Source organism: Phyllostomus hastatus, unplaced genomic scaffold (genome assembly GCF_019186645.2).
Source record: "Phyllostomus hastatus isolate PE091 unplaced genomic scaffold, TTU_PhHast_1.1 phas_scaffold_182, whole genome shotgun sequence".
NCBI lineage: Eukaryota > Metazoa > Chordata > Mammalia > Chiroptera > Phyllostomidae > Phyllostomus > Phyllostomus hastatus.
Window position 1 is genome coordinate 31,197,343 of NW_025334013.1, and position 23,965 is coordinate 31,221,307.

Sequence of the window (23,965 nt, forward strand, 5' to 3'; positions counted from 1 at the left end):
GTTTAGGGCCCTGCCTTACCTGTACAGCCTCAGCTTGGGATGGGGATAGACCTCCACTGGTCTCTTAGTTGGGGGAGTATGGACTTTGGTGACTGACCCTGATATCATCACGAGACTTTCCCAAAGTGGGATTCAGTACTTCTTGAGAGGTGCTGGATTTCTGAGAGAACATTTTCATTTTCATTTTCATTTTCATTTTCATTTTCATTTTCATTTTCATGTGGAGAACAGGGGATTCTGAAATAGAGACCATAAGAGGCTAGTGACTGGGCTGGTACATGGAGAGGAAAAGTGAGTATCTGGGGCTATTTATGTAGGGCAAGTTTGCTTGGGTAATTAGAACAGTTGCTCAAATTTTTTAGACTATGGCCCTTGATATAACAAATAGACTTTACATTTTAACCCATCACATACACACATGTGGATTTGTATGTTTATAAATGTCAGTAATAGATGTCACAAACACAAAATTCACAAATTATTCTTGCCCTAATTATGTGTGATGGATTCTGATATTTTCTTTTCTATTCCAGTTCATTCTCTTTCTGTTTAAAGAAAATGTTGGTCCTGACTTCCTAAATTGACTTCATGACTCACTAAAGAGTTGTGACCTGCAGTTGAAGAAGCACTGGTTAGAGTATGAATTAATCCTTTGAATGTTGCCTTAGAAAAACAACTTCACATACTGTGTCATCTGAATGAATGAGAGGAGCCCATCAGAACTGGCGTGTGTCCTGGAGCAGGGGACTAAGACTTTTGCTTACTCTTTGGTTTCCTTAGTTGTCAGTGTTTAGTTCTGTAGTCTACTTGATCATTTGGCTCTCTCCATGCCAGGCTGCTGTTGTCCATTGGTTTCTTATGTGATTAGGCTTATCTCCTCCTTTATATCGAGAGCTAGCTCCTGGAGGGCAAGACCTGTAATAATAGCTAACAGTTCTATAGCGTTTCGTCTGTGCTAGGCACTTTCCTGTGTTACATAGATTAGTCTTCACCACAACCTGTATATTAGGTACCTTAGTTATTTTCATTCTACAAATGGGGAAATCGAAGCATACAGAAGTGAATTAGCTTACCCTTGAGAGTTCTTCTGCAGCTTACCTCAATATCTTTTTTAAAAATAGATTTTATTGATTTTACTATTACAGTTGTCCCAATTTTCCCCCCATTGCCCTTCTCCACCCAGTACTCCCATTCCCTCCAGCAATCCCCTCCATTAGTTCACTTCCATGGGTCATGCATATAAGTTCTTTGGCTACTCCATTTCCTGTACTGTTCTTAACACCCCCATCTATTTTGTACCTACCAATTTGTACTTCTTAATCCTTGTGCCTTTCCCCCTACTCTCCACCTTCCCTCTCCCAGCTAATAACCCTCCAAATGATCTCCGTATCTATGATTCTGTTCCTATTCTGCTTGTTTGCTTAGTTTGGTTTTTTAGATTCATTTGTTGATAATTGTGCATTTGTTGCCATTTTAATGTTCATTGTTTTGATCTTCTTTTTCTTAAATAAGTCCCTTTAACATTTCATATAATAATGGCTTATGATGATGAACTCCTTTAGTTTTACCTTTTCTGGGAAGCACTTCATCTGCCCTTCAATTCTAATTGATAGCTTTGCTGGGTAGAGTAACCTAGGTTGTAGATCCTTGCTTTTCATCACTTTGAATACTTCTTGCCAGTCCCTTCTAGCCTGCAAAGTTTGTTTTGAGAAATTAGCTGATGGTCTTATGGGACCTCTTTTGTAGGTAACTCTCTGCTTTTCTCTTGCTGCTTTTAAGATTTTCTCTTTATCTTTTACCTTTGGCATTTTAATTATGATGTGTCTTGGTGTGGTCCTCTTTGGGTCCAGTTTGTTTGGGACTCTCTGTGTTTCCTGGACTTGTATGTCTGTTTTCTTCACCAAATTAGGGAACTTTTCTTTCATTATTTTTTCAAATACATTTCCAATTTCTTAACTCTTCCACTTCTTCTTCTGGCAGCCCTATGATTTGGATGTTGATACATTTGGAGATGTCCCAGAGGCTCTTTATAGAATAGAATGAGAATAGAACACTATTCTCATTTTTTTAAATTCTTTTTTCTTCTTGCTATTCTGATTGAATGCTTTTTTTCTTCCTTATGTTCCAAATTGTTGATTTGAATCTTGGCTTTATTCCCTCCACTGTTGTTTTCCTGTGGATTTTTCTTTATTTCACTTAATGAAAACTTCATTTCTCCCTGGATCTTTTTTTTAACTCTTGCACTACCCAATGATTTCTTTGAGCATCCAGATTACCAGTGTTTTGAACTCTGCATCTGATAGGTTGCTTATCCCCATTTCGTTTAGTTCTTTTCCTGGAGTTTTGTTCTGTTCTTTCATTTGGGCCATATTTCTTTGCCTCCTCAATTTGGCAGTCTCCCTGTGTTTGTTTCTGTGTATTAGGTAGAGCTGCTTTGACTCCCTGTCTTAGTAGCATGGCTTGTATGGGTGAATGTAACTTCTTTAAGTACTTGGTTGTTGGGCTTCCATACAGCTTGATTTTCTGATGGATCTGGGTGATGTTTGTTTTGTAGTTTAGTTGTAATTTTTGCAGTAGTTGTGCACAGAGGCGAAGCATATTTACCCTCGCCTCCACCTTGTCCAGAAGTTCATTATGTTTTTAGAGTAGTAGAAATTGAATTGAAAATGGCTCTGAACTTTGTCTAAAGAAGGGCTACAGAATTTACTTAAATTGATAAAATTCAGAATTTGAATAATGACTATGCTTTAAGCCTTAACCTTAAGGCCCTTTCATCTTCCACAAGCCTGGGTTTGAGAGTGAATAACATTGCAGAAATGCCCACATATCCTTAGGTCATTAACTTAACAATTTAGGATCCTTAGTGTGCTGTCTTCCAATCCCCTGCCCACTCCAACAGCTGTTCTGGCTTGGCCAATGCCTCCAGAGTTAATAGTGTTTCTGTCACAGGGTGAGTTTTCAACTTGGTATGTACAGTTTCTGCCAGCGTGTGCTCTGCTGCCAGGCCTCAGATTTGGAAATTGCAACTGATTTGTGGGGGAGGGAGTTTGGTGTTTGTTACCAAGGAGGAACAAGGTGCTCTCCAGGGCTCTGATTTGTTACGGGCTGAGTGTGAATGATGTCAGGCAGATCAGAGGACGGACAGCTGATTCATTTGGGATCTGGAACTCCTCACTCTCTCACCACTGCTTTCTGGGCTCTTAGGTCTTTTGGAGGGGAGGGGTCCTGAATATTATGTTTTTGAAGAAAAGTGCTTTAATTTTTCTCTTAAGTTTGGGAAGCCTTTGTAAGTTTCCTTTGGCTTATAGACTGCATACCCCTTGTGTGAGAGAACTTCCTGCCAAGACTCCAGTGTGAGAGGGCAAAAGCTTGAGTAGCCAGGAAAATGATGAAACGGAGGAGAGAGAGACTGGGAGCACCATGCCTGCGGATTCAGTAAGGAGGCTGGGGTCTCTGAGTGGAAACTGGTGGATGTCAGTAAAAGAACTAATGCCAACTAACAGACCTTCATTTACTTGGGTAAAGACTGTGCTGTGGAGATGTCTGTCAGGAAGAGGGCTGAGATAGCTTCACATAGTCAAGGTCAAAGCAGTGGTCCTTGGCAGGGGCATAGGGGTTTCTAATTCTGAATATTGAGTTAGTTGTCCTTTTAGGGGTTCTTAGGTACTTGTGGGACTGAGTTAACAATGAAGGTCCATTGTTTTTTTTCCTTTCTTGGAAGTGGATGTTTAAAGTTAGTCAAAGCTGCAATATAGGCCTCATGAAGGTGAGAAAAAAATAGAAGTGAAGGCTTCTCCTTCTTTGACTAGAGATAGTATTGTATTTCTGCCCCTGGCCTGAAATACAGGACTTCGTATCTGCCTGTGTAGATGCAAGCCGGAGTCCTTTAGGGTGTGACCTAAATTTTATTCTATGTAGGTCTATATAGAAACATACTTAGGTGAGGATTTCAAAGCTGGGGAATGAAAGAAGTCTTCTACCTCTTGGTAGCTTTTCCAAGAGCTTCCTTATATAATGCAGAAGTGCTGAATGACTTGACCAGGAAATTGGGGAATCAGGGACAGAAGTGTCCTAGAATCCATTTCACCTTAGTGATCTGTCTTGAACTGTGTTTGCATAACTCACAGGGTAGAGGGAGCACACTTGTCTTTCCTTGAATGTTAGTGCTTACCCAGAGACAGCTGGCATAGCAAATAGACAGATTTCTTCAGTGGGCTTCCTTTGGGTTGTTACCCTTCAGTGTTAGTGGGTGTTATTAATTGAATTAATGATTCTACCAGTCTTTGGAAAATCAGACTTGAAGTATAAAATTGTAAGGATTGGCATACACTTGACCCTTGAACAACATGAGTTTGAACTGCATGGGTCCACCTATATGTGGATTTCTTTCAGTAAATATTGTAAACATATTTTCTCTTTCTTATGATTTTCTTAATAACATTTTCTTTTCTCTACTTATTTTGTTGTCGGAATATAATATATACTACATATTCAATATGTGTGCTAATTGACTATATTATTTGTAAGGTTTCCTTCTAGTCAGCAGTAGGTTATTGGTAGTTAAGTTTTTGGAGAGTCAATGTTATACATGGATTTTTGATTTGCACGAGGGGCTGGTGCCCCCAACCCCACATTGTTTAAGGGTCAACTGTACTTTTAAAGAAATGGTTTGTTCCCATATTAAGACTAAAAATTTAAAGACTATTTAAAAAAAGCTTTGTCAACTAAAGTGTCATTTAAAGTAAAGGTGACTTGTCAGCAAAGTTGGAGTTTTTTAAATTGAGTTTGTAGTTTAAGAAAACATAAGTTGTCAAAAATCATGCTCTCTAAATATTGGCTCCCTGGTATTAGTAATCCTCATATCTGTTGTAGCAACGTTGAATTTAGGTTAGGAAAATACTCCTTTGGAGAAAATTCTCCTTGGAGCTAGTGAATAACTTTTTCTTTCAAACAATCCTTTTTAGACTCTAGTCTCAATGTATAAGCAGTTTGCAGAGTGGTAATTAGGAGCAAAAGGAGAAAGACAATTGGTTTTGGTAGATTTTTTTATAATCCTAATTGTATAGTCATCAAAATGGCTAAAGCCTCATTTCATGTGATAAGATTTAGGTCTTCAAAATTTTGAATAAGCTAAACTATTCAGTTTAATAAGAAGTAAATGTCTTATATTGTCATTAGATCTAGTTTATATATGTTAGGGAGCTTATTTTTGAATAGTTCTTTAGAAAAGTAAAAATCCTCAAAGTCAGAAATTAATATTTTACTTAAAATTTTTAAAAAATATCTTGTTTAAGGAAATTTGGGCATACCTGTAATTTTAAATACTTGTCTGCCCTCCATTTTTCTATCCTGTTATATCCTCATATTGTGTACTCATCTGAGAAATATGCTGAAGACAGCTAGGAGGGTCATGTGTAGGAAAGTGAAGATTTCCTTTGAATACATGTAATTAAACACAAGTAGGATGTCACATATCCATATCCAAACAGTCGGCAGTAACAGTACAAGAAACTAACATTTTAAAACAGTTCAGGTGCTTATGTGATAGTTAATTTTTTTAATCTTGGAAATAAAATATTATAGTCTAATAGGATATTTTATAGAAAGCCATGGTGCTACTGTAGCAAAATAACTGCTACGAATCTGTTAATAATTTGTCAGCATCTATGGCATATCTATCATTGATCAACAAAGTAGAAATCTATATTTACTATTTGTCTGTTCTCAGTCTAATGGTCCTATTTACTTACTGGTCTTCATTAGGATTTAACACATCAAGAAGGCTAGATTGTTTTTAGAGGAAACAAGTAACCTGGAAAACTAAAGTTAAGCAGGAGCCAATTGTATTATACAGAGTTGTGACATTAGTTGATACACTCATTAGGCAAAAGTTAGTTAAATAAGTTGGTGTCATTGTAGATATAACCTAACAATTTATAAACTATTATTTAGAATGTTTTACTTTTATGGAAATAAAATTTCTCTAGGAAGTTTTAGTCATTGCACACAAAATATCACCTATTGCTTGCTTAATTGATGAATTGTAGTAAATTTGCAATATTTTCCCAGTAGTCAGTAGTAAATACTTCGAATACCTAAGGCTTAAATTTTTGTTTTAAATTCTGAAAATTAAGTTTTAGTCTCAATGGTCATTCTGTGCTGACTTTGGTACTGAGTTACGATATGTGAGAATGATTTTTACTACTTTTCTTAAGTCTCTTGCCTAAATTAATTCACTTTGAAGATGTTTCTTTTTGGTTAAAAACGATCACTGACCTTGTTCTTTTTTTACCATGGTACTTGTTAGAATCTCTACTCTTTGCCGAGGATCTGAAGTAAACCAGCACATGTATTCACCCACATCGGCTCCAGCCCTGTCCCTCATTAAAGTCCCATATAGTGCTGACTGTGCCCTGGCTGCTGCTCCTCTTGCTTTTTTCCTGAACCCACAAGCCCATAGCAGCCCTGGCAGTCCCTGTTCCAGCCGCCCACTGCAGTGGAGGTAAGAGACCTGCTGTGGTGTGAACTGTGGGCCTGGGTGATTGCTTCTGGCCTAATAGGTAAAACCCAAACTTTTCTCCTTAGTAATGGGGAGAAACTGAATAAAAGTCATGACCCTGTTACAGAGAAGAGTAAAAGGAATGTCACGGATCTCTGCTCAAAATTTTAGGAGAAAGGAAGATATCGATTCATAGCTTGAGAGTTGTTTGTCCATCCTGACTGTGATCACCCCGTGGCAGAAACATAGTATGACAGTGCTAGAGCTCTTTAAAGGTTCAGTAGTTCAAACAGCACATTCTACATAACAGGAAAACCTGATTCCAAAGCAGGTTAAGTGATTTGTTCAGACTGCTGAAGATTACCCTCTCCCCATTTCTTCTAGCCTCTATTTTTATATATTAAACATTATTTGAGTACATATGTGTTGGGCACTATTTTAGACAAGGAGGACAAACCGGTGAACACAAAGGGATAAAGTTCCTGCCCTCAGGGAGCTTAGATTCCAGTGGAAGGAGACAAACAAGTTAATGAGTAGCTATGTAACAGATGGACATAAGTGATACTGAGATAATATAGTAGGAGTAGGGGACATGGGTTGTCATTTTATAGAAGATGGTCAAGGAGGTCCTCAGTAGTACGTTGATATATGATTAAAGACCTGAAGGAGGTATTGGAGCCAGGACAGAGGTATCTGAAAGAAGAGTGGTTCAGACAGAGGCAACAGGAAGTACCAAAGGCCTGATCTAAGAGCTTACTCCCGTATGTTCTTTGTGCAGCAGAGTTTAGTGAAGCTGGTATAGCATAAGTTATGAGGTGAGCAGAGGGAAATGAGGTCTGAGTCGTAGCGGGGAGCCATATGAAGTAGAACTTTAAAGCCATTATAAGGATTTTTGTTTTTATGTTGAATGAGATGAGAAGCCATTGAAGGGTTTAAAACAGAAGTTATGATCTGACTTAGATCAAAGGGGGCGCTGGCTGTGGGTAGCAGGCTACTTGTATAATCTAGATAAGAGACAATGATTGTTTGAACCCATGGTGGTCCAAGCGGTAAGAAGTAGTCAGATTCGGGGATGCATTTTGTGTGTAGAATTGCTAGGATTTGTTGATGGATTAGATGCAGAGCTCGAGAAAAAGATGAGGATGGAAGATTTTAAGTTGAACAATTAGAAAGTTGGACTTACCATGACCTGAGAGTTGGAAATTATAAGTGATAGCTAATTAGACATTCAGTTAGAGATGTGTGAGCTCTGAGATAAAGATATGCAATTAGGAATTGTCAGTGTATAAATGAAGTAAATCATTCGATTTATGAAATCCTCCAGTGAGTGGCTACTGATAGGGAATGAAGAAATAAAGGTTTGAACCGTGGCACAGTCTGTCTGACTCTAAGAGGCTGGGGAAATCAGGAACTAGCAAAGGATAGACTGAAACGGAGTAGCTCTTTAGAAAGGAGAAGAACCAACAGAGAGGTCTGTTGGAAGCCAATTGAAAAAGTTTTCAAGAAGAAAGGTGTGATCAGTCAATAGATACTTATTAAGCTTTTTGTTAGAAAAAATAGTAACATGGAAAACTAAAAGTTTAAGTAGAAGCACAACTTATACAGACTTAAGTGAGATTTTTTGATATAGGAGGTCAAATTCCACAATTTAGGGCAATGTTAGACTGACATAAGACAGTGTTATAGGCTGACTTTTCCCTGAAGTCACCCCTTCTGGATGGATGTACTAGATCTTCGTACGAGGCTGAGAAAGATTGTAAGTTGGATGGCGCCCACAGCCTAAAATGTGCCCTGTCTTAGCACATGGCTTCAAGTGCTATCTCTTGAACCTGTGATCTTAGGGAACCTGAAGCTATGTCTTGCAGCTTTGGCTTGAAAACTTGTTAAATTTCATGGGGATTTTTTCCCCCTAGACTTGTTTATATGCCTGGTTACTATAATAGTGTGTCATTCTATTTTTTTGATCTGTCCCATGTAAAGTACCAGTTTAATGATATGGCAAGATGATTTTACCTTCTTTGCTGGATATTTTTATATTTTTTAAAGTCCTTGACTTTTGTTTGAGATACAGTTAAATTATTTAGAAATAGTTTGATCTTTTTAGGGATTACTTTTAGGCTTTGTTCGTGGGCCCAGAGAAGCATTTGGGGCTATTTTTTTCTTAGTACTAAGGCAGTACTTTCTGAGTATTCTACTCCATGCCCATGCATTGCGTTTTTCACTCAGGCTGGTGGGAACATGATCTATTCCTGGCCCTATGTGAGCTCTGGGGAGGGTACCACCTGCTAATTCTTTTGGATAATTTCCTGACCCCCATGCACTGATTGGTACCCAGCTGAAAACTTGGGGAACCCCTTCCTGAGCTCTCTCTCTATAGTCCTCTCTTTGCTGGGATTCTGTCTTCCAAAGTCTAGCCATGTTAGCCTCTCAAATTCTTAATTCTCTCCTCAACTCATGGAGACTGCTGTGCTTTTGCGGGGTATCACTTTCCATTGTTCTGTTTTGTGTTTTTTCCTAGAAATATTCTCTAGTAGTAAGCTTGGGCAACCTTAGAACTTACTTAGGGTCAATTTTGAAGCTTACTTTCTATGTTAACCTTCTGTGCAATGTTTAAAAACTGTTGTTTCACATGTTCTTGTTTTTTTAAAAAATTTATTTAACGAGGGTGGGAGGGAAGGGGAGAGAGAGAGAGAGAAGAGAAGAGAGGAGAGGAGGGGGAGGGGGAGGGGAGGGGGAGAGGGAGAGGGAGAGGGAGAGGGAGAGGGAAAAGAGAAACATTAATTGGTTGCCTCCTATACATGCCCTGATTGGGGATCAAACCTGTAACCTAGGTATATGCCCGGATTGGTAATCAAACTTACAACCTGTGGTGTACAGGATGACACTCCAATGTACTCAGCAGCCCAGCCAGGACCATGTGTTTTCTGTTTGTAGTTTTTAAGGCACAAGGGCAAATGTCTCTGTTTCTCTATTATGGCAGGTGGTAGAAATCCAATCTACTTAGTATTTTGAAATCATGCTTCTGTCATCAGGAGTGAAGATTGCTTCATGAGATTATTGCTTTAATGATTCACATGTTAATAAACCTGGTAGAAGCAGGACAGACCCTTTGTTCCACCTTGCTTGGTCAAGAAAAATCAAGAAATGAAACAACAACATAATAAAAATAGGTAACATTTGCTTAGCATTTATTGCATACTAAATACTAAACATTTTTCTAAATGGTTTATATGTGTTGAAATTAATCCTTAAAATACCCTGGTAAGATGATAATACAAGTCCATTTTAGTGACTAAGTGAAAAATCCAAGTAAATCTTTTTATCGATGAAGGCACGGTGGTACTGAGAGGTTAAGGAGGTGATGTGCATAAGCTGAGAAACTGGCATTCAGCCCCACAGAATCTCACCCCCAGCTCTGTGGTTTTAACCCCTCTGCTGTAATGTTGCTGACGATACATGCTGTTGGTATTTCACAGTCCATTGTCACTTCTAGGCCATTACCTTTGTATCTTATTTTTGTGTGGAGGGGGTGTTTTCATTTTTTTTTCTTCTTTTAAAATATTTTAATTGTTGTTCGAGTACAGTTTTCTGCCTTTTACTCCATCCCAGCCCTCCCCACCTCCTTCCTGTTTCCATCCTCCCCCCCTTGTTATTGTCCATGTGCCCTTTATACTTGTTCCTGTAAACCCTTCCCCTTTTCCCCTGAAGTTCCCTCCTCTTTCCCCTCTGGTCACTGTCAGCCTGTTCTCAATTTCAGTATCTTTGGTTATATTTTGCTTGTTTGTTTGTTTTGTTGATTAGGTTCCTGTTAAAGGTGAGATCATCTAGTAACAAACTATTGAAATGATCCCTGAAAGTACAGTCTTTGTACCTTCTTTTTAGGCTTATGACATTTCATTTTATCTTTAACACCAGCTCATTGCTGTCCTTCACTAACTTGGTTTTGTTTAGCATCCGCATTCAGAGTCTAGGACAGAATTAGTGCTTAACAAACACAGGGATGAACCTAAATTCCACCACATCCTTACCACAGACATGTGCCCACTGAATATTTCTGTTATTAATCAAATATCAAATATTATTGAGCAAATGTAAGTGACAAGAGAAAAATAATTTCAGCAAATAATGTGAATAGTGAAGAACTAAAAATTGAGAGCTACTGGCAGTAGTGAGTTTGACCTCTATTTGCAAATAGACGATTCAGGAGAGAGGGAACCAAAATCTACACAAGGCCACTGCACAGTGGTGGTACTTGGATGTCTTTTATCTCCATAGAGTATAACTGTTGTTATGGGCTGAACTGTGTCTCTCTAAAATGCATATGTTGAAGTGCTAACCCTCACCCAGTACCTAGAACGTGACTGTATTTAGAAAAAAAGTTCTTTACAGAGGTAACGAAGGCTAAACAAGGTCATTGGGGTGGGTCCTCATCCAGCATGACTGTGTCCATGTAAGGGGAGGAGATTAGAACACAGACACGGGCAGAGAAGACAGCCATCCAGGAACTAAGAAGTGAGGCCTCAGGAGGAATGAACCCTGCAGACCCCTCCTGGCCTCCAGACCTGCGAGGAAGTAAATGTCTGTGGTGCTTTGTTGTGGCAGCCCTAGGAAAAGAATACAGGCTCTTGAGCTACATTGAGGCTTTTGGCTACATTGCCCAAAAGGAGTAGAAACAGTGTCTTTTTTCGTGGTTATTAGAACTGGCTCTGCTCAGAATGTTAAACCTCTTTATTGATTGTATCTTAGTGATATGCTTAGGGCCTTACAGATTGTTGCCTATAATAATTTACAGGACAGTCAAGACAGTTTAACTGATGCCCACTCTAACTCTTTAGTACATTTCTGTTCTTTGATGCTAAGCAATAGGTCTGTTATATAGACAGGACTCGATTCTAGTTCTTCAGTGTCTTGGATGGGTATTATATTAGAAAAACTCAGTTTTCCTCTTTCTGTAAAGGGGAAACCCAGTTCTTCCCTATTGTGTGTCTCCTTTGCTTACTGTTCACACAGAACCTCTAGTTTCTGACACTTCTGGTCACCAAATGTGTGGAGATTTTACCCTGCACCAAGCAATTCTCTGTGACACCAGCTGAGTGTCCTGCAATTTAGCTTGATTCTAATACAGTCTACCTGGAGATAGCACCAGATCCCACAGGTTAAGGGCCAAGTGGCACAGAACTCCTGCCACTATACTTCAGGTGCCAATCACAAGTACTGTGTCCCCAGGTTACCTACAACTTCTGTCCAATTTGCTTACAAATCGGAGGTTCCCACAACCCCTGCCTCAGTTTTGATTAATTTGCTAGTAGCTCACAGAATTCAGGGAAACACTTTTGTTTACCAGTTTGTTGACGGATATGGTGAAGGATATAGATGAACAGCCAGATGAAGTATATAGGACGAGGTCTGTGAGGGTCCCCGAGTGCAGGAATTTCTGTCCCGTGGAGTGAGGTTGTGTCCTCCTCTTATTATGGATGTGTTCACCAACCCCATACTACTGGGATTTTGTGGAGGCTTCTTCATGTAGGCATGACCATTTATTAGCTCTTTTTCTGTCCACCCCTTGGAGGGTGGGTGGGGAATGTGGAAATTTGAAGCTTCTAATCATGGCTTGATCTTTCTAGTGACCAGCACCCATCCAAGAGCCATTTAATAGCCCACTCAGTCTCTGTAGTAGAACAAAAGATGCTCCTATTATTCTTTTTTTCCTTTTTTAGGTTTATTAATTTATTTTATTCAACAAACACTTAACATGCCTAAATCTACTGAAATTTTTTTTGAGGTGGTACTGTTAGGGGGAGTGAACTAATGGACAAACAGCCTCTTATCACTTAGGTCTGCATTTTGATGGAGAGAAATAAACAAATAATAAAATAAAATAATTAAATTGTGACTTTTATGTGGTGATATCTGTATGGGAGTGAAATAAAGCAGTATGGTACATATCATGTACTTATCATGTACTATATAAGAGTGAATGGAATTTAAAATAAAAAGGTTTGGGACATCCTCCTTTACTAGATCACATTTGAGGTGAATGAGTGAGTAAAGATATATATATATATATATATATATATTTTTTTTTTTTATGTAAAGCATTCAAGGCAGAAGGAAAATCTAGAGCAGAATTCCTGATACGGGAGCATTCTTGATGTGCTCAAGAAGCAGAAAGGAGATCTGCGTGGCTAAAGCAAAATGACATAGTGAAAGAGAATATTAAGGGATAGACAGATAGCAGGAACCAGAAACTGTTAGGCCTTTTAAGCTATGTCAGGATTTTTTTACTTTATTTTTATTGTTCACACTATTACAGATGCCTTCATTTCCCCCGTTTGACCACCTCCACCCAGCCTTCTGGCCATCACCATATTGTTGTCTGTGTCCATGGGTTTTGTATATGCGTTTCTTCGTTAATCCCTTCACCATTTTTCATCCAGTGCCCCTCATCCCCTCCCCTCTGGCAGCTGTCAGTCTGTTCCTTGTATCCACGCCTCTGCTTCTATTTTGTTCATTAGATTCCACATATAAGTGAGAGCATATGGTATTTGTCTTTCACTGACTGGCTTATTTCACTTAGCATAATACTCTCCAGGTCCATGCTTCTAGTGTTCTTATCACTTAGGAATTTATAAGGGTTTTAGGATCCCTGGGTCAGGAACCTGGGGGTATATGTATGTGTATGTGAATATATTCCTATAATCTTACAGGTATGATCAACCTTAAGAGGTATATTAAATATGATTGTGATTTGAGTTGCACTAATTAACCTTTAATCATTAGTTAACTTGTACATCTTCTAAGAATATGATTCAGGCCTACTGATTGGCACTCTGACATGACTATTGCATTGTTGGCATAACCCTCTTTGAAAGAGTGCTAGATATGGTCTGCAGTGTAACTGGTGCCACTGAACAGAGAGGAGGAAGTATGTCTCTGCCTATTCACTGGCTTCACTTTATGCCTTCTGAAAATAGAAGTTTGATATTGGCAACTCTGTGGATCATAGAATGGCTTGGTTTTGAGTCAGCTTTGGATTGCCATAGACTTCTTCAGACCTAAAGTGGGGGATTTGCAGCATGAAACCATTTTTTAGAGTGATGTCTCTGTTAGAAGGGTTCTAGCTCTAGCCAACTCCCTACCGATTAGGAATTCCTTTCATATGGTGTCTAGCAAAAAGCTATTCAGCCTTTGCTTGAACGTCTTCAGCAATAAGAAGTTCACTGCTAAAGTTTGCAGCCAGTACTAATCCAGCATCTTGTCTCTCCTGTGTCACATTTGTGAGAAGCTTTCTGTATGTAGACTTTTATGGCAAAGGACAGGTGTTCCTTTGGGCCTTCTCCAGAACTAGGCAGCCTTTGAAACCCTTTTTTAGTAGTGTCAAGATTGTTTCTTGCCAAAGAGAAAGCACTATGTTCATTTTACTAACACTTGCTTTTCTTGTCTTTCTTTTTTAAAGGAAATGCTTTTTAAATTTTTTTTTTTATTTTTCACTTACAGTTGACATACAGTATTATGTTAGTTTCAAGTGTATAACCCAGTGATTGGATATTATACAACTTACTGAGTGATCACCTGCTAAATCTAATACCCATTTGACATCACATATAGTTATTATAATATTATAGACTATATTCCCTATGCTGTACTTGACATCCCTGTGACTATTCTGTAACTACCAATTTATACTTCTTAATTCCTTCACCTTTTCACCTGGTTCCCCAACCTCCCTCCCATCTTTCGAAACCCCAGTTCCCCAACCCCCTCCCCTCTGGCAGCCACTAGTTCTCACTGTCCATGAGTCTGCTTCATGTTGTTTGTTTATTTTGGTCTTTCACTGAGCATAATACCCTCTAGGTCCGTCCATTCTGTCACAGATGGTACGGTTTTATTCTTTTTTATGGCTGCGTAATATTCCATAGTGTATATTTACCTCAGCTTTTTTTATTTACTTGTTTATTGATGGGTGCTTGGGTTACTTCCATAGCTTGGACGTATTATAAATAATGCTGTGATGAACATCAGGGTGCACATATTCTTTTGAATTAGTGCTTTGGGTTTTTTCGGATATATACCCAGAAGTAGAATTGCTGAGTTATCAGGCAGTTCAATTTTAATGTTTTGAAGAACCTCCATACTGTTTTCCATAATGGCTGCACCAATCTGCATTCCCACCAACAGTGCAGAGGGTTCTCTTTTTTCCACATCTTAGCCGACACTTGTCATTTGTGGATTTATTGATGGTAGCCATTCTGACAGGTGTGAGGTCATGCTGCCTTGTGGTTAAACAACTGCTTTTCAAAGTAACTCTAAAAGAGGAACATCTGAGAACTTGTTCTCATCCTGGCCCTATTGTAGGCAAATCACTTTACTCCTTTCTGCCTCAGTTTTCTATTGTACCTCATTAAAATGGGGATAGTAATTCAAGGTTGCTGTAAGGGGTAAGTGGGTCATATATCTAAAATTGTTCAGAGTACTACTCAGACTGCTATAATAGTAATTTTGCTGCTGCCTTTGTTGAAAATTTCACATATTGCTGGTTGTCACATATCATTTTGCTTTCATTCATTTTCCTTTTGCTTCCATAGTTTTTTCCTAGTCTCATTTTCCCCTAGATAGCCGTAGGTCTCATTTATTACTATGTCCTTCCTGTGGAAGCTTTGTTATCGCCCATAAGATCGGCGGTGGCAGCTGGGCGCCTGCCTGTCCTCTCACACAGTTTCACTGGTCATTGCTGCTGAGCACCGGCCTGTTGGAGCATGCTAGGACGTGGGCCAAAATGAGAAACACCCTGAAATAGACTCACGTCTGTCACCTCCTGCCCTGGTTATTTTAAAGCAATTCCTAGACTTTATTTATTTATTTTTGTAAATACTTCTGTTTGTATCTCTCAAGGTAAGGACTTTTAAAACAGGCGTATTATCATTATTTCACCTAAAACTAATAATTTACCAGTGTCATCAAATATCCAGTCAGTGTTCAAATGTTTTTTTTTATATCTGGATTTTTTGAATCAATATGCAAACTATGCCAACACAATTTATTTGGTTAATGCGCCTATTAAGAGGGTGACAATATTATTTACCATCTAAGTGAAGAAACTTTTTGTGATGAAAGGGGATTCTATGAACAGTCGCACTGGGATAGCAAGCGTATGCCCAGTTGTCATGGACAAGCTGACATGTCTGGTCACCGTGCTTTTAAGTTTCTACGATGTGGGTTTTCCCACCCTCTTTTTTTTCCGTTTTGCATTTCATTTGTTGAAGAAACTGAGTTGTTTGTTCTCGTAGACCTTCCTGCAGTCTGGACTGTGCTGACCACATCCCTGAGAGTGTTACCATCTGTGTTGAAGTGGCAGTAGGCTCTTCCGCCTCTTCATAGGGAAAGCAACCCAAGCACCCACACACGGGAGGTTGTGGTGTGGCATGGTTCATTCATGTGGGGATAGAAGCTGCCCCCTGGGAGTCATGTCCCATCTCCCTCTGTCCTGCCATGGAGAAAGTCCAACTGTGTCCTCAGCAAAGCCAAGTCAAAGCCAGTGTCCAGAGTTTCTGCTTCATATTAAAATACAGTGCAGTCCAGCGTCCAGCTAGTTTAGCTTGTGTTTCCAGCTGTAGTCCATTTCAGGCTCCCTCCTGGAACCCGCATGTGGAGGCCTACACAACCTTGGGCCATGCAGCTGCTGGGGCAATGTGATCACATGCTCCTGGGCAAGAAAGGACATGAACAAATGGGGTGAGTGCTTCACTAGGTGGGCAAGAGAGGAGAGCTTCTTTGTGCCCCCGAGATTATATTAGTTTGGGCTTGGGACAGGCCAGGTGCTCTTTGAAAAGAACCAGTCAATTTCCCAGGCTTCCACGGGCTTACCTCCCAACCAGTCCCTTCCTTCCTTGGGCCTCTTTAGTCAAGCACCTTCCCTTGTACCCCCCCAACAATCTGGTACAGAAAGGGGGAAGGGAGGAGTGTTAATTTCCTTGGCAGAGCAATTCTGTAATCCCCTGGGGCGTGAAGCTGGAGCTTCCTGGCTAGGCAAGCACACTGAGGAGCTAGTACATTGTGGGAAGAGTCAGAGACACAAATAATTTTCAACAATGGGCCTTTGGCATAGAAAAATTAATTTTCATTGCATATCTCAGGATAAATCCCTAGAATCAGGTTGCTGAGTCAAAGGATAAATATGTAGTATTGTATTAGTTATTGTCCAAATTCCCTCCACAGTGGTTATACCATTTTGTATTTCTGCCAGCAGGTAGGGTAGTGTCTATTTGTTCGCAGCTCTGCCAGGAGAATGAATGTATTATCCAGCTTTTGAATTTTTGCCAATTCGATAGGTGAGAAATGGTATCTCATAGTAGCTAGCTAAAAGTCATACTAAAATGTTCCTTAAAGATGGAGGATTTACTTCCCAACCTTATGTGGAGGGAATTAGTTTCCCTGTCCTAGGAAATGCATCCATCCATTAATTCAACTGTATACTAGGCCCTCTTAGCTGGAGAATAGTCCCAATTGTCAGTAGGAAAGTTCCCAGCATGTGATGGAGTGAGAGAGAATGCTTATCATCCAGCAAACTTTCAGTCTTATAAGTCTCCTTTGTTGCAGCCATTCCCAGAATTTTTCAGGTGATTACTCTGGACTTACCAAATATTTTTTTTTAATTCCAAAATTGCAAGAATATTTTAAAGAGCATCCTTTGTCCCAAATCAGTGGTCAGCGAACTGCAGCCAATGGGCACATGCAGCCTGTAGCCTATGTTTGTATAGTCCGTGAGCCAAGAATGGATTTTACCTTTTCTCAGTATTATTTTGCATTAGTTTCAGATGTGCAGCATAGTGGTTAGACAATCACATACTTTACACAATGATTCCCTACCAATATTTCAAGTACCTACCTGGCACCATACTTGGTTATTATAATGTTACTGACTATATTCCCTATGCTATACCGTTACATTCCCATGACTATTTTGTAACTACCAATTTGTACTTAATGAATTTTACATTTGTAAAGGTGTGTTTAAAAAAAAACAAAACAAAACAAGAACTATGTGGCAGAGACCGCGTATGGCCCACAACCCCTAAAATATTAACTAGTCCTTTACAAAGTTTGCCAACTCTTGCCCTACCCATTTGAGAATCAGTTCCTGATGTATCTCTTCTTTCCAGAATACTTTAGTGTGTACTCCCTACACACATTTTTGTAACTGTGATACAGTCATTAAAATCAGGAAGTTAGATAAGCAGCATCATCTAATTCACATGCTTAATTCATATTTCACTACATGTCCCAGTAATTTTATAACAAAAGGATCTAATCCAGGATCATGTGTTACAATTTTATTGTTATTTCTTTTGTTTGAAACAGTTCTGTAATCTCTTCTCAACTTGTATGACCTGACACTTTTGAAAATTACAGGCCAGTTATTTATAGGACGTCCTTCAGTTTGGGTTTGTCTGTTATTTTCTCAGGATTAGATGCAGTTTATGTGTTGTCAAGGAGGGAAAACTTGTCCTCCACCTTCTCAGTTCAGTGTCTGGGGTGTGTGAATTAAACTAACAAAATACAGATTAACAAGAGAAAAGGCATACAATTTTTAGTAATATTTACATGCATGGAGTCCACAGAAAAGCAATGAAATGCAAAGAATGTTTAAATTCGTGTCAACGTAAGAAATGTCCAAATCTGTAAGGATTTTTATGAGTTTCTTTGCACCAAACTGATGACAATTGGCAGGAAGCAAAATCTCAACAGACTGAGAAAATGCTCCAGAAAATGGCAGTTTTACCACTTATTTTATACATTAGAATCAAAGGAGAAGACTTAATGGGGGGTCATATGAGGTTCATTGTTGATAGATTAGGGAGGCTGGAGAAAGCACAGCAGGGAAGTTTCTAGGATTGGATAAAAAGTAAAAAGAATACACACATTTCTTTTACCTAGGCCTGTTAACAGTTAATTAACACGATAGTAATTACCAGGAGGGGATTTGTGGTCTCTGCTTTGATGCAGTGCTTGTGCCCTGAGGGGTCTGGAAAAAAAATTACTCTGTTACTCCAAAGGTAATATCAGGTGTGTTGTTCTAGATACATAAAAACAGCAGACAGGCTCAGTTAAGGTGAAGATTGACCTTTATTACAGGAAAACACTGCCCGAGGACTTGCCTACCCTCCTTGAACTGTTCTTAGTTAGAAAGTTTCCATTTCAGACCATCCTCTGTAGTTACTTTGGTCTCTGAGTTTGGAGGGCCGCCATCCAGGTCTCCCCTGAGCTTGTCAGGTTTCGTATATGGCCCCCTTTTCTACCACAGTGTAGACATGTAACACACATGTATCTTTTTAAACGTCTTGATCTCTGTATGTTGAAACCTATAAGCTCACATTTATATCTCTGCTTTCAATTCTAATTCATTTTAGTTTTTTCCATTTCCACACCTGTTACTTTCTTTGACAGTGAAAAACCTGACTACCATTGTCCTCGAAATAATTACTTATTTGATCACTTCTTTCTGTTTGTAGCCAGCTTCCCTTTGCAAATCATTGGCCTTCTGTGTATATGCCCTTCTCTCCTTGCCTGGGCCTTCAGTTCCCCGTGCCAAACTGATAGCACTCTTCTCTCCAAGCAGACAACCTCCTTACCCCCATCAGTCCCTGACAGCCCGTGACAGGTGCCTTCTCTTCTCCCTCCAACCACTTGGCTGTCATCATCATCTGCTGGCTTCAGACTGAATAATTCAGGGTGGAAGGGGAGGACGGAGGATTTGTAAGTCCACTAAGTACACCACTAAGTGCACTCTCGGGGGCCTGCATAATTTTTTAAAAATTGCTTCACTGAGATATACCTTCACATGCTATAAATTTTACCAATTATTAATTTCTTTTTATCCTCACCTGAGGATATGCTTATTGATTCACAGAGAGGGGAAGGGAGGAAGAGAAACGTTGATGTGAGAAACATTCATCGGTTGCCTTTTATACACACTGACTGGGGACAGATCCCTTGACCTTTCAGTTCACAGGATGATGCTCCAACCAACTGAGCCATACCAGCCAGGGCAGTTATTAATTATTTAATGATTTATGCTAAATTCACAAAATTGTGCACCATAATCTAAATTGAGAATGTTTTCATAACCCAAAATGTTTCCTTGTACCCATTTGCAATTAATCCTACTTTTCTCTCCCAGCCTCAGGTAACCACTGATCCTGCTTCTGGCTGTATAAATTTGCCCCTATTTAACATTTCATGCAAACTGAATCATGCATTGTAGCTTTTTGTTTCTGGTTTCTTTCATTTAGCATGATGGATAAAGAACATGATGTTTATCCATTTGTAGCACATATCAGTAGTTCATTCCTTTTTATCGCTGAATAGTGTCCCATCGTTTATATAGACCACATTGTGTGAGTCCATTCACCAGTTAATTGACATTTGGGTTTCCCGGCTGGGGCTATTATGAGTAAACTTTGCTGTGAACATTTACACACATGTATGTCATTGTGTGGGCATAATGTTTTCATTTCTCTTGGGCACAGTTCTAGGAATGGAATTGTGTTGTATGGTTATACTTAACTTTAAGAAGTTAACTTTTCAGCACTACCTGTATAATTTTATACAACCACCAGCAATATTTGAGGGATCATTTTTCTACATCTCCACAAACACTGGATATTCTGTCTTCTTGATTTTAGCCATTTTCGTGGATCCATAATGATAGCTCATTGTGGTTTTAATTTGTATTTCCCTAATAACCAGTAATTTGAGCATCTTACCATGTTGTCAGCCATTTGTATACTTTTCTGGTAGACTGTCAATTCAAATATTTTGTCCATTTAAAAAATTGATTCATTTGTCTTATTGGGTTTTGAGTTCTTTAGGTAATCTTGGTGTAAGCCCTTTATCAAATTCATAATTTGTGAATTTTTTGTATTTTAACTTTTTTGGATGGTATCTTTTGAAGTAAAAATGTTTTAAATTTTTTCTTTTGTGGGTCATGCTTCTGTCATCATATAAGAACTATTTGTCTAACTCAAGGGTTTGAAGATTTTCTTCTGTTCTCTTCTAGAAGTTTTTTTTATGTTTATAGCTCTTAAATTTTAATATGTGATACACCTAAGTTAACTTTTGTGTATGTATGAGGTAAAGGTCAACGTTTTCTTTTTTCTTTTTGAATGTGACTATCCATTTGCTCATAAATAAATAAATAAATAAATAGCTACCGGCTTGTCAGTTTCTATGAAAGAACCTACTGGAATTTTGATAAGGCTTGCTCTGAATTTATAGATCAATTTTGGGTGGGTGGGGAGTTGTCACCTGGATGATATCGAGTCTCCCAATCCATGATGTATTAGTCTTACATTTCTTTTGTTAAGTTTATTCCTAAATATTTTATTCTTTCTGATGATTTTTGTGGGTGGAATTGTTCTTCTTAATTTCATTTTTGGATTGTTTGTTGTTAGTATATAGAAATACAGTTGATGTATATGTATTCATGTAGTCTGTGACCAAAGTCATTTATTAGTTTTACCAGTTCTTTTTTAATTCCTTGAGATTTTCCACATATAGGATCATTTTATCTGTGAATAATTACAGTTTTACTTTTTCCTTTCCAATATGGATGCAATCATTTTTTTTCTTATTGCACTGGCAAGAACCTCCAGTACAATGTTGAACAGAAGTGGCAAAAGCAGGTATACTTGCCTTGTTCTTTCAGAGGGAGAAAGCTGTTTAGCCTTTCACCATTAAAATATGTTAGTTGTGGGGTTTTCATAGATGCCCTTTATCAAGTTGAGGATGTTCCCGTTTCTAGTGTTGAGAGACTTTAATATGAATGTGTCGGACTTTTGTTAAATGTGTTTTCTACATCTATTGAAATGATCATGTACTTTTTTTCTTTATTCTATAAATCTGGTGGTATATTAATTTTAAATCAGTTTTATGTGGGACAAATCACATAGTTTATAATAATTTTGCTTTCTCTTTCCCTTTCATTTTTGTTATCTCTTTTTTATAGTTTTATATTTAAATTGTGTTTATTATTTGATTTTATGTTCTATATATTGGCATATTTTTCAGGCTATAGATGCACCTCCCCCCCCCCCTCCAAATTTGGGAGGAATAATGGTTGTTAATGCTGCTGTTGGGTTCTGTTTACATTTACATTGGTGAAGTATTATGTTATTTATGTTATTAAATATTTTACCACATTTTTTGCTTCAAAATTTTTTTCCTACTTTCCTCCTTTAAAACCTAGGTGCGTCTTATGGTCCCCAAAATGTGGTTAACTACAATTATTTTGAAGGTTGCAAACTCTCCAAATATGGCCACGGTTTCTTGTCCTCACTGTCCACTGAGACTATTGTGGTAAAGATGTAAGAAGATGCAATGCCAGGCCTTGCTCCAAGTGACCGAGTGACCAGGGCAGTGCAACAGTCTGCCCTTATCTGCAGTTTGCTTTCTGCAGTTTCAGTTATCCACAGTAAACCATGGTTCAGAAATATTAAATGGGAAATTCTAGAGAGAAGCAGTTCATAAATTTTAAATTGTGCACCTTTTGAGTAGTGTGATGAAATCTCACACTGTCTAGCTCTGCCCTGCCTACAACATGGATCATCCTGTTGTCCAGCATGTCCCCACTGTGTGCAGTACCCTCCCCTTAGTCACTTAGTGGGCATCTCAGTTATTAGTACTGTCACGATATCACAGTGCTTGTGCTTACTTTACTTAATGATGACCCTTTTGTTGCAATATGTTACTTAAAAAAATATTATAGTATATTGTGATAATTGTTCTACTTTATTGTTAGTTGTTGTTAATCTCTTACTGTGCCTGAGTTATAAATTACACTTTATCGTAAGTGCATATGTATAGGATAAAATTTAGTGTATATAGGGTTTGGTACTATCTGCGGTTTCAGGCACCGATTGGGGATCCTGGAAGGCATCTCTGCTTATAAGGGGAGACTGCTGTATTGGACAGCAGTATGGTTTAACCCAGTCTTTAGGCAGCAGAGGGATCAACTCAGGAGGCTTCCAGGTTACCTCCAATCAGCTGAGAGTTAGTGTACTTGACTCTGTAAACCTCCAGTACTTTCATTTCACTGGGAGGAAAGAATTAAGACCTTGTATCTTTTAGGATCCTGGGGAAATGTCCAGAGTCTTATGAAATGGAAAAATTAGCCAGTTCCTAGTGTTGGATCTCAGCTGAGTCATGGCATCTGTACTGGGGTGCCTGACCTTTTTTCCCCTGGCAGCTGTTGCTGATTTGCCAAGTGAGATTATGTGTACCTTCATGAAAAGGCATGTGGCCTGGACATATGATCTTCAGTGTTTTGAATTTTATTTTAAATTTTAAACAAGATCATGACAAATAAAATTCTAATCAACTATCTGTCCCTGCTGTTTCAAGAGATCTTTATTTCCATTCACAAAGACTTTAGACATAATGGTTTAATATACCTTACATGTGCCAGGTATATAAGTATCCTCTTTTATTTTAAACCTTGTAACAAATCATATTCATCCATTCATTTGTTTAACAAATATTTATTGGGAAACCTACCGTATGCCAGGCAGAGTTCCAGGCATTGATGATTACAGCAGTAAATACAGCATGCGCGAGCCCCTGACCTCGTAGGGTTTAGATTCTCATGGGAAGAGAAACAACAAACAAAATGCACATGCAAACTATATGCTTAGATAGTGGTAAGTGCTATGGATAAAAATATATTAGGAAAGGGGGATAAAGAGTTTGAGAGGCAGTTACAGTTTTACATAGAATGATCAGGGGAAAATTTGTTGAGCAGATCGTGCTTGAGCAAAGACCGGATACAGGTGAAGGGGGAAACATAGACTAAGGAAGTATCCTGAGGCAGTGGCGTGCTTGACTGTTCCAAGAAAAGTAAAGAGGCCCATGTGGCTGGAGTGGAGTGAGTAAGAGGGAAAGAGAGAGAGACCCAGACCACGTAGAGCCGTGTAGACTAGTGAGTAAGACCACTGATGTTTACTGTCAGTGAGACAGGGAGAATTTTAAGCAGAAGAGTGACTTTGATATTACTTACATTAAAATTTTTTTTGTAGCTTTATTGAGTTATGATCAAAGTATAATATATCATAGAACGTACATATTTAAAACATACAATTTGATGGGGGGTTGTGGAAGGCATACATCTGTAAAACTATTAGCACAGTCAAGATAATGAACATTATCCCAAAAGTTTTCTTATGCCTCTTTATAATCTGTTCCCCACCTCTGGTCTGGCAACCACTAATCTGCTGGCTGTTACTATACATTAGTTAGCATTTTCTTGAATTTTATGTAAGTGGAATTGTTCAGAATATACTCCTATGTCTGGCTTCCTGCTTTCAGTATAATTATTTTGAGATTCATCCATTGTGTGAATCAGTAGTTATTCTTTTTTATTGCTGAGTAGAATTCCACTGTATGGCTATATAATGATTTGTTTATCATTCCCCT

At 38.6% G+C, this 23,965-nt stretch overlaps 1 protein-coding gene across 11 annotated transcripts in view; it reads left to right on the forward strand.

Annotated features, from left to right (window-relative positions):
* The window catches only part of MAST2 (microtubule associated serine/threonine kinase 2), a 161,764-nt gene that overhangs the window by 92,358 nt on the left and 45,441 nt on the right, over positions 1–23,965 (forward strand). For 2 of the 11 annotated variants that reach the window (XM_045859958.1, XM_045859959.1), the window contains exons 1-2: positions 3,170–3,435; positions 6,308–6,502. The exons of 7 other annotated variants lie outside the window; for them this stretch is intronic. In XM_045859958.1, coding sequence (XP_045715914.1) covers positions 3,386–3,435; positions 6,308–6,502 — 245 coding nt within the window. In that variant the 5' untranslated portion in view covers positions 3,170–3,385. Of the gene's footprint in view, positions 1–3,169; positions 3,436–3,501; positions 3,520–6,307; positions 6,503–23,965 lie in introns of those variants that run through there. 2 more of the 11 variants (XM_045859961.1, XM_045859962.1) reach the window with 2 other exon arrangements.